Here is a 12210-nt window from a genome sequence, read left to right on the forward strand (position 1 = left end):
AATGAACATAACTTACCTTGTTTGGCCCTTATTTACAGTAAGAAAATTATTTGGATAAAATATAAACATTGAAAAAATAACATGAAGCAATTTCACCTGCTCTCAATTAATTGGGGTGCAAGAATTCTCTTTCATCATCGGTAAAATCGTTGCATCAACTAGTCAATTGTAGATTGCGCTACGCGGAACGAGCGGGTGTATTTTTGGCGGCTAGATTCACGCGCGTGCATTGCATAATACGGCTGCATCACTTTGGTTGGAAGTTATTTGCTTTAAACCATTTGTGTTTTGACAAAATCATCCATATCTCAAAAAGTAAACAACATATTGAAAAACAATAGTGTCAAATGGCAACGTTAGGCCTTTCATTTGAAATTAATTTCGTTATGATCGGTTCAGCGGTTGCTGAGATAATTACATGACATTAGTGCACATACATACATACCCACACAAACACATACAGACATTGTCTCAATTTGTCGAGCTGAGTCGATTGGTATATGAGACTCGGCCCTCCGAGCCTCGGAAAAACTTTTCAAAGTTTGAGCGAATTCTATACATTTATTTTGTAAGAAATGTAAAAAAACGTAAAAATTGCGGTTATGACTTTTTTCACAAAAATTACTATAACTTTGCGAATTTTCAACCGATTTGGAAAAAAATCAAATGATTCTAAAAGTTGAAAAAATGGTCTAGGAACGGTATAAAATGGATATGCGATATTTTTGAAAGTGTAATTATTTGGAAGAGTGAAAGTTTAAAAATCGGGTTTTGGAAAATAACACAGAATGGGGTGGAAATTGAAATGAAAAAAATATTTCTGACCAGTACTACATTGGTAACACGCAACGTTACTGTTACAGTAGTAGCTGTGCGCAAATTATACTTGCGAGTCATTGTTTGGAGGAACTATAAAAAATAAACAATACATCAATAAAAATCATCAAAAATGAGATCGATATTTTTTTCTACTTCAAAATTAAATTAAATTTATTGATTGAATGATTAAAAACGATTTTATAATACTAATTGTTACTTACGTAGTAAAACAACCAGTATTTAAACTGGTATTGTCACGAGTCACATTTCCACTGACAGCACAAAACCTGACGAAACGCCAACAGCAACCGTACACTGCGGTACAAATGTACCCCATGCCAACTTTGACACCTGCTTCCACGAAAGCTATAAGCAAACTGGCTATACCACCTTTTCCTACTTTTACTAGGAACTCTAAATTGAATTATGGTTAAGGTCCTAGGTCGATAAATGCCGAATTCTCGTCTTCACGCGGCTTCAAAGAAGGCGTGGGGTACATTTGTACCCTAGTGCAACGTTCTAGGGTTAAAAGTTACTCGATTGACAAACTAGTCATCAATCTGCTAGCGAAACTCTATATGAAGAAAAATTACTACATTGGGTATTTACTGAAGTATGCAGATTTTTTTTGCGTTTGGTAACTTTAGGATATATGTGTAATTTATTTAAATTTAAACTAAAACGTTTTATGAAAGTTATCTTTTTTGAGAAAAACTGATAAATTAGTGTTCCAAGATGATTTTATAAGCGTTTGCCAATCTATTAGGATTTATTGTAATACAACAGATACAACATGCCTAGTAGACCGGCAACAATTTTGACTTTTTTCGGAACACTGCTAATTCGAATGCAAAATAATACCCACAAGAGGTTTTCAGTTTCTATAGTAATATATATGGAAACTCGGAAATAAAAAACTAAATTCCAATAAAAAAAAATCACAGAAACTCTGCGTACTTCAAAATTTGTAGACGCGTAGCTTATTTTATAAAGAATTGCTTTGTTGAAGACCGCATATTGATTGGAGGATCCCCTAAAAAGTTATTCAACTTTGAAGACCAAGAAATTTTTTTGAAATTTTCTATTCTAAGCATGTGCGAGAAAGAGAGACAACACATAACTCTATATGAGAATATCTTTTTACTGCAAAATTTGCAGTCTTCGGCAATGCTGGTCCTTATACCTTAAACTGTATATCTGCAGATTTTGGGACACACCAGGTTATACTGGCATTTTGTACAGAAATTTATTATGTTACCGGTCTAATGCCTAGTGCCTCGCGTCGCCGTAATCAGTTCAAAGGGCACTCCTGAAGAGAACACAACTCAATATCTCTTTTTTATTTTTTTGTTATTTAGAGGGGTTTTAACGATTTTGCCTAGAGCTCGTAGAAATATTTTCGAAAAAGGTGCAAAAAACCTTAGTAGGCAATCCCTTCAGCCAGTCGGCATAGCTTCTTTGTTAACCCTCGGGCACTCGCGCGAATGGCTCCCCGAATGAGCAGCCGCTGGTGCTGAAAGAAGATTTCGCTAGAGTTTCTGAAGGTGTTCCACTAAATACAACGGCGCGAGTGCCGGAGGGTTAATTAATGTGTACGTCTTTGTTTCCCGAAATATCACAAAACGATCGATGAACGCCACAGAAGCAGCACCTTTCTAAAACCTGGTACTGCACAAATATAACAACCGTGGCATCGTTTATCAAACAACGTTCTACCTCTAACGTCGCTTCTTGTTACTATTCACAAAATCCCATTTCCCTTTCAAAAATTCCACTTATCCCAATCAAATCTCACCCACTCACACGAAGATGACTATATGTTTCTAGACGATAATGCTTGCTTTCGCTCTCGCTTGGCTTTGGTAGCTAACATGCAAAATATATTGTTTTTTTTCTCTTCCTCTTCTTTCACCCGTGCACGCGCTCACCCATCGTCAGACCCACCGGATTAGTGGTGATGGACGTGGATGGGTGGATGAGATGTCGGTTCCGTTCTTCAGTCAAAATGGAAGCTCATATATTGCGATTTCGCCACTACGCGATGGAGCGGCAGGTAAGTACGGTGGGGGAGGGTGGGGGCTGATGCTTGCTTCTTGGTTGGGTAATATTTATATAATTTCGTGGGGGTGGTTGCTTTATTAGAGGTGTAATAATTCCCTCCTCAGGTTAAAAAAAGCCAGTAGGATGAAATTGTAGGCAACGCTTGAAGCTATTTCAGCCCATCAATCACTTGAATAAGGTGCAATGTTTTCCAATCAATTCCAACCAATTTGGAAATCATTCAGAATTCGAAAAATGTGGAATTTCTACTTAACAAGATCACTCTAGTATAGAGACTGTAACATTGTTATAAATTTGGATTATGGAGGGTGGGGAGATTATGAATCTTGAACCATTTTTTTAATTGTATAAAAATCAATCAAAATTCAGGTTCAATAGCAGAAATATAATCTATGAGTGCTCAATTGTATCTAAAAGAAAACTCTCACAAATTACGTGTTGATATCTGTTATCTCTATTATTTTGTTGCTAAAGTGGATTATCATTTATTCCTGCCATTAGTCAGAGCGGTAATTAATTTCATTGATTACTCGATTGTTAGTCAAAGGATTGCGCTAAAATCGGTATCAATATATTTTGTTCGTTCCAAAAGTAACAAAATTAGAATAAAAATTTAATGTCACTTATGGAATAGGAAAAGTAACTTTTCTTAAGACGAACAGTTTATTACTAATAACTTTAAATTAGGAGATCCTAGAATATTCCAATATTTGTCTGAAAATAGTGAGGTAAATTTCCTCTTTGGTTATATGAGATTCTTCCTTGCCACCTGCACATACAAGGCACGGGTGAAAACCCGCCTCCATTGTTATTAACTTCTTCGATGATGGGGCTGGCTATTGGTTTGGGGGTGTTAGTCGCTGCTTGTGTAGTTGTCATTATAGCGTAAACATCAACCACGAATTTGACAATCGTTCGTGATTCAGGTGTTAGTGATTTGATTACCGAAGATAAAGGGGCAACCGGTTGCAGTGCATCCTTCATGCCACTTGGTTCCACAAGATATTGGTACATCAACACACCGGGACCAACAACTCTAGTTTCCTTTCGAAGAAAGACATGACACAGAGTTTTCACCTCAGAAAATCTCAACGACCTCGGTTTGCCGCGGCGTTCACGCTTACCACTCTACCTCCGTTCTATTAGTATAAAATACTGAGAAATATTTAGTTAAGCTTTCGGTTGAGCGCCTTTTAACTCAAATTCTGTGCAGCCACCTCGTCCACTTTATTAGCCAGTGCCAGTTTACTTAAACGGTTTTGAATCTTTTTCCTGGTTCCGCCTGACGATTGAGCCGAGCGCAAGTCTGTTGGTAGGATTTCTGTCCTTGGGCACCACCTGAACCTTGTAGGCGTCATACCACTACATGTCCTTTTTCCCATAATGGCAGAATTCAAAATCCGGCCAAAATAGCGTGATACAATCGTGTTGCTTCATGAAAGGTAGCAGACGTTTTTTCATGCACTCTTTCGCGTAATTTTTTCTTGTTGACGGTCTCGGTAGTAACAAAAATGTCGATTTTCAAGCCACAGGTACAAAAAGCCTGCCAAGCCAGATATTTCTTAGTGAACTTCGATAACTTCGTTTGCTTGAAAGTATCCGCCACTATTCCTTCCGGTTGCCACTGCGATGGTGACAGTTGATTTGATCACTTTTAACGGTTTCTTTGCCTTGGCGAATTACTTAATTCGGATTCAGGCTATACGCAAGCAAAATTTCTCTGTGTTGCTGCTCTTCCTTGGACAACACTTTTATCACTGAAGAGCAAATGACAAAATAAAAAATCGGCATCTTTCTCCACGCAGGCAAATGAGGTTTTTTTTAAATCTGTTGAATATCGTAAAAAGAAATGCGTCAAATTTAAGACGACCAAATTTCGATCGTAAAACCCTTTAAGCATCGAAATTTTTAGTGGCTTTAAAAGTAACCGGTTTATCAATATCATATTTATCCAGGTTTATCGGTAGTGCGTGTATTTGTTCGGATTTCTGTCTAGTTTCACCTAGAATTCGTTGAAGAAACAAAACATTCGGTCAAGTTGCCATCTTCTGAAAATACAACACTCATTTGTTCGACAGTGTAGCTAACTTTTTTGATTTCAGGAAAAACTGTTTCAAGTGATTTTTGCGAGCCGTTCATTTATATATTTCGTTACAATATTATACTTATGATTAAAACCTTCTGTAAATTGCGAAAATAGTAACAAAATGGAAAAATACAAAAAAACATTCAATGAGGGTAGAATTTAAAGAGAGAAGAACAAAAAAAGGTACAAGCTAGGAAAAACTAATAAAGAAGGCTAAAAAATGGCATTAAAGATAATGGAAAAAGATCAATAATATGGAAACATCTAAAAACCTGCCAATACGAAAAAATAGAAAAAAAATCCATGGTAGAAAAACAATAGAAAACGGATAAAATTAAGACAATGGAAAAAATACATCAAAATTAAATAAATATCATTAGCATTGAAAACAGAAAAAACGACAAGGGGAAGAAAAAATTAATACGACAGATAATATTAACACAATACTAGAAAAAAGTAAAGAAATACAGAAATGAACGAGACGGATCCACTGAGTTACATGTAAAAATAACAATAATACAACATATTTGAAATATAGCAACAAAACAAAAGATTAAAAGCATGAAAACAGGAAAATGGAAAAATGTTAAGAATGTTTCAAAATAGAATAAATGATAAAATAAATAAATGATGTTCCACAAATAGATAAAAATAAAGTAACTATGAATAATCAAAAAGTGGACAAGTTATTTTTTTAAATGAACTCATTTAGAATTAAATAAGTGCAATGGAATAAAAATAGCAAAATAATAGGAACGATTGGGCGGGATAGATTAAAGAAAAATAGAAAATAGGAACAAGTTGTAATAGCCCAAAAACAAACAAAAGCGAAATCGTAGAAAATATGTAAAATCAAAATGGGTTATATAGTTAAAAATGAAAATACTACAAGAAATGGGAAAAATGGGAATATTACCATACAGAAAAGAGAAAAAAATGAGCTCAATAATAAATTAATCTATATAAAGTAATAGAGTAAAAAATACAATTTGATGAAAAGGAAAACAGAAAACATTTATAAAACGCAAAATGATCAAAATAAAATAATGGGAAAAATGATTCGATTGAAAAAAAAAATTGCAAAAAAGAAAACATGGAAATCAAAATTAGTTAAATGTGTAAAAAATTAAAAGGTTGTGTGCAGGACACGACCATTAATCTATATGAAATGGAAAAAAAACAGCGTTATGTTTTACGAATACTTCAAACATTTCACATCGTTTGTCATCATATTGAAAGTATATACAGTTTTTCCACACATATATGAAAGCTAAAAAGTACTACTTAGACAGTGCGAAACCATGCATATGATATGCATTTATTCAAAAATTTATTTATTGCGTATTTAAACAATTGCGTTGACACCTACTTTTGTTGAGTCGATAAGGTTCAACTTCGAGTTAAATTACAATATATTTCTTTCGTTTTATTTAAATGACCTAAAATTAGCGAATATTTTAGTTACGCTTCGATTTTCGCTTTACCATTTCGATCAATGCATACCGTTTTAAACAACAGCCAGTACGGTGCCAGGGGCCATGTATAAATGACGCAGCACTTTAGGGGGTAGAGGGGTAGCAAATTTGTGACGATGTGTGACAAGGGGGAATATTGAGACAAAATGCTTTAACATTTTCGATACGCACAAATTTTAATCTTTTATGCGGAACGAGTACCTAAATAAATCGAAATGAGCGAGAGTGTACCTGTGTAAATACACCGTGCTTCAAGGTGTTTCGCGAAGCTCAAAAAAACGGCTTTCCAAATTTGAGAGCCATCGATTTGTTTTTTGTCAGTTTATAAACTCTAGTGTCGCAAAAAGCAACGCGGTACTAGATTCATCGCAACGGCATACTGACTAGCACTGACACTGAGTGCCGTAACTCTCCAGTTGTGATGCGCAAACCAGTACACAACGTACTGCATAATTTAAATATATCTGTCGGCTACTGCTATCGTCTCCGCTAAGACGTTCGACTAGAGAATGAGCTCGCCCGAGTAATGCTAAAAGTTATATATCCGAGGATGACGTAATCGACAAAATCAATACAGCCAATCAGAGCCATGGAAAGGAAAGGTCTAGGCTGGATGCCTAGACCTATCGTCGTCCCCACCCCAGCGGTAGCAGTGATCAAATGCAGCACTCATCGTAGCGCATTGTCAACACGCCTGATTGCTACTGCTGTTCTTTACGGCCCGATGTTCGGCGAGAAAATGAACTCGCTCTCGAGGAATGATATTCTTTAAATAGTCGAGGATGACGTCATTCATAGAAGCACACTAGGGTGCTGAAATCTGTCGTACGAGACGCTATAAGCACGATGAAACATACAAGAGCAAAAGAGCAACAACTGATTCAAACAGACACGCGGCACATTTATTTATTAATTTTCGTGTTCGTTTGTGTCACTAAGGTGCTCCCTATTGACGGCTCTGCCGGGGATAGATTGACTGATGTATGGGAGCTTTCACGTTTTCCGAAATATATTCATTTGTGCTTGTTTTTCAATAGTGTGCTATTGAAATACAAAAACACTATAGCAATAAAACACAATTTCAGTAACTTCCTAATTGTTTGGTAATCACCACATGGAAATCCGTTCATAAATAACAAAGTTAGTAGCGTTCAAAATAGTGACGCAAAAACGTGAAATCGTTTGATTTTAGATTTTAGAATGACACCCTGCCCCAGATAGTGCAGTAAAACGTTTTCAATGTCAAAAGTGAAATGCTTAAGGTGATGGAACAAAACAATTAAGAAAAATGGGAGACTATTAAAAAAAACAAACTCAAAAGAAAAACATAAATTTCAAAACTGATAAATGGAGAACAGAAAAATTCACAATGCCAAAAATAAAACGAAAAGAATAGAAAACATGATTTTTTAAGCAAACGAGAGAAACCTAAAATGAAGAATATGTGAAAGGACGGATACAGAAATACTAAAATAGGTGTATTGAAAAATATAAAAACGGTAAAAAAATAATAAATTTAATGAAATCCATTGAGCAAACGGATGAAAATAATGATTTTATTTTAACCGTATAGTTTCAAATTATTTAGTAAAATGCGAATCAAAATCAATTTCGAGTACCCGGTACTCAAAAATTATAGTAAAGTATGAAATAGAAAATAAATTTCAGTAATGTAAAATTTACACAGAAAGATCTAATGTTGTTTTGCCCATTGTGCGTTAAAATCGTTTTTTAGTTTTAAGTTTTCAAGTTTGAATAGTCTTTCGTGCAGTATAAACTTTATGATATAATTTATGACTAACTTTATGATAGAAATTGGATGAAATTAATACTCTAATTCTCGACAAACATATGATTACGGCCTAAAAGCCAACTGTCAAAATCCACTTTGAATGAAAATTTCGGACAAACCGTTACACGCCAATCACAGATGTTGGTAGTAAACGGTCTTTCATAAAATGTTGTGAAATGTGTTCGACTAGTAACGGTTTGTCTGGAATTTCCATTCAAAGTGGATTTTGATAGCTGGCTTTTAAGCCGTAATCACATGTTTGTCGAGAATTGAATTTTTAAATAAATTGTTAGTGAAACAATATATGACAGAAACATTCCTTCTGTTCAAAGTCCGCCCCCCCCCCTCCACAACTCCGGGCCCGAGGGGAAATAGACCGTCTCCCCTTTCGACGGCTCTGGTCATAGGGCCTCTCATCTTCGGTTTCGCCACACGATAAGCATCCTGCTAGGGGTTGGAGCTGGCGTTGGAATCCTGGCGGATTTCTGCCCAAATTCAGGCTGGTATCTGGCCCAATATTGACAGAAACCAGCCGGAATTACGATTTTTTTACTAGGTTGGTTGGATAGTGAAATAAAAGTTTTCGGCAGTTTCCGGATCCGGACTAGTTGACAGATCCGGCACAGTTCCCGATCCATATCAGTTCTTGGATCCGAACTAGTTCCCAAAACCGGAGCTCCCAGATTAGGAGTAGTACCCAGATCCGTACCAGTTCCCGGATCCGGACCAGTACCCGAATCCGGACCCCCATTTTCCCCTTACAAAGTCCGGATTTGAACCAGGCCCAGACTTGTGGCTTAGATCCGGACAAGTGTCTAGATCCGGACCCTCGTTTTGGATACATGGATCCAAACAATAGGGCTTGCTTCCCGTACATGACGGGAAGGACTGTTCATATTTTGTGCAATCGCTACCTTGCTGTTGTCCGTGATAGAAAAGAAAGTTCAATTTAACACCGCCCGAAACACCAAACCACTATTCCGAGTCGTTTTTTCTAACTGTGCTTTGAAGTTAGCCAGATGATAGCCGATCTGCCAATACGGAGTGCGTCGTATAGAGAAAATCGAAACTCGTCTTTATACGTCTCGTAAATTGCGTTTCGACTTAGAACGACTTGGGGGCTGCTGGACACTGAATTTAAAAATGCCACCCAACTTGGGAGAACGGTTTATACAACTAGTCGAGACGGATAGCGGGATACATAAAAGATCAATTTTTTCATTTATATTAGAAAAATTGTAAAAGTTACTTAGTCCCAAAGCTCATAAGAAAATCCACAGAAAGCGATTTTTAGCACTCTCGTTCACTGGTGGATTCCTTTTGCTAACGAAATTGCATTTTTGGAACCTGGGAAACTAGTTTGCAACGTTATTTAGTCTGTTTCCATTTGTGGAAGATTTTTTGTTGTCCCGGGAGTACTTCCACTTCCACTGAGATTGAAAATTCCGTACAAATTCCAGACTAATCCGTACAAGTACTTTTTCCGGACACACGAACAAAAATCCGTACTGCCTTCCCAAATTCCGTACGGTTGGTCAGCTTATTTAAAACCATGAAGGCGCCTTTTGGTTACCACAAAACAGTGAAAAACACCATCAATAATAGTGTCGTTGTAAAGCAGACGGACAGAAAAAGCTGGAAATTGGCTATTTACGCCATTTTGAAAACCAAGATGGTGGCTTCCAGTTCCAAAACAATGAAACAATGAAAACCATCATCAGTTCGCGTGCCATTTGAAAGGAGATGGTCAGTAGAAGACGGAAATTGATGATTGACGCCATTTTGTAAACCAATATGGCGGCTTCCGGTTTCCACGAACTATCTTCATTGTGGAATTCATTTGCGATTGGATGGTTAGCATATACGGATATTGATTGACACCATGTTGGAAAGCACGACGACGCACAGTGGCACCTGTTCATACAAAGTTGTAACAAAATTATAAAATTTGGTCTATGTGGCTAAAACTTATGGTTTTAACTAATTTTGGGTCGCTGAATCCATTTCTGCTATCAGTTTTGATATTCCATATTTCAGTTTTTCGACTACTTTTATATAATCCCATTTGAATGCGTTGGTCGTTAAAGGGTTAATATAAACATTAATAATAGTAGCCAATCTCATCGGATAGCAGAAATGGTTGACAAAACTAGTAAAAATCACTAATTTTTCAGTAATATGATGTTGTTTAGGCAATTAATTTGTAAGGAAATTTATGAGCTACAGGGCGTCTCCATATGGGTATTTTCAAAAACATAGATATATATACTTCGGCGCAAAAATACGCAAAATGAGCCCTATATATCTTGAAACTACAATAAATTTTGAGTCAGATTCATGATAAGTGACCCATGGGAGACCATCTCAAAAATTGGAAGACGTATAAAAATAAATTACTGATATGAAATGAAACTTTTTAATTGGATTTTTTATGCAGAACAAACGTGAATCAGTTTTGCACAAAAATCTCCCATCTATAGTTTAGCATATTCATTCTTCTTTTCAATTAACTTAAAATTGCTCCAATCGGCTGTGTAGTTCTTGAGATATCGGCATTTGAAACTCTAAGGTACTAAAAATTCTAATGAATTGAATTGAACAGAAATCCTAGACATCACTTGCTTCAACGACATGTTAAAAATGCATTTTTCATCCGATTAGAGTAAAATTTTTAGATACCTTTATTCAAACTGAGAGAAAAATAAAATAAATATTTACAAAAGAATTACAAGACATTGATTTTTGGGGTTTTGTCACTCGTCGTGCCACTGTGCGACGCCGGACAAAACCTATGTTTCAAATATTGATATATTTTATTATCTAAGTTTTTTATCTAATAATATATTCTCTAAATTTTGTGACCATCGAATAAGGATTAGATTTTTAATAGCAATTTGAACTTTCCTATGTCAGACAATTCTAATGATTTTCATTTTTGAAATGATAGTATCTAACTTCACTTCAAAAACATGTTGCTCTTTCAATTTTTTCCGATTTGAGTATAACTAGTTTAATTTTAAACGGGATTTGAAGAACTTTGTTTATCATTTCGAAATGTTCGCCAAACTTGATTCGAACTATGATTTATTTTCGCAAATATATTTTGGTTGGTCTGATAGCGAATTTTTTTTCACAAATGTGTTCTGTACAACCTGAGTTAAACAGTTCGGAAGGTCACTTATTATACATTATATGAGAAATCACCTCTACTCTTCGAGTTTCAAGGTCTTGTTTTTCCCCTTTTTGACCGGAGAGGTTTGAAATCGACATTTTTAAATGTTTGCTGATATGGAAGCGCATGGTTCCTAGTGCAAAATTACAACTGAATAAAACGTAAGCAAACAATTTATGTAGGGACTGGAAGTAGCTTTATCCAATTATTATGTTTTTATTTATATAGGTAATCAAGATCTACCATAAATATTGAGCTTTTTTTCAAAAAGACATATCTACACTAAGTGACTCTCATTGTTCACTTTCTCCTCTGTTAATAATTCGGTCGCAGTCAGCACCCTGAAATTACCCTAACATGTGATTTTCAGCCAGATTAAGCAATATTTTTGGTTTTGTCCGACTTTTGCTCGAAGACCCGCCACTGTGCGCACTTACCTATTCAGAAAAAAGTTTAGGAACTTCAACATGGATAGCTCATGTTTGATTTTATTAGAACAACTATCCTACGCCAGTACGTGATGACATCGACGCTAGTTGTGTTCTCTCTACATTTTTCCGTTATACAGGAAACATAAACCTTGGGGGTTTTATAGCAGATTCGCCCGGATTTTTTTTGCTGCCAATTTCCATTGAAATGTATCCTCTCCCATAGGACACTTCCGCCATCTGGTACATGTGCACATCGGCAAAAAACGAATCATTCCATTGACGCACGGTCGCTTCGAGGTGAACAAAATACTCCACTGGGACCAAGCCAACAATTTTGTGTGAGTATATATTATATGGCGCTTCCACCGGTCCGG

General features: G+C 36.0%; 1 protein-coding gene across 1 annotated transcript in view; it reads left to right on the forward strand.

Annotated features, from left to right (window-relative positions):
• The window catches only part of LOC131678889 (inactive dipeptidyl peptidase 10), a 565731-nt gene that overhangs the window by 502894 nt on the left and 50627 nt on the right, over positions 1–12210 (forward strand). Inside the window, exons 11-12 of the mRNA XM_058959306.1 lie at positions 2758–2872; positions 12060–12174. Of these exons, the coding sequence (XP_058815289.1) occupies positions 2758–2872; positions 12060–12174 (230 nt within the window). The remainder of the gene's footprint in view (positions 1–2757; positions 2873–12059; positions 12175–12210) is intronic.

Source organism: Topomyia yanbarensis, chromosome 2 (assembly GCF_030247195.1).
Source record: "Topomyia yanbarensis strain Yona2022 chromosome 2, ASM3024719v1, whole genome shotgun sequence".
In the NCBI taxonomy this organism is placed as follows: Eukaryota; Metazoa; Arthropoda; class Insecta; order Diptera; family Culicidae; genus Topomyia; species Topomyia yanbarensis.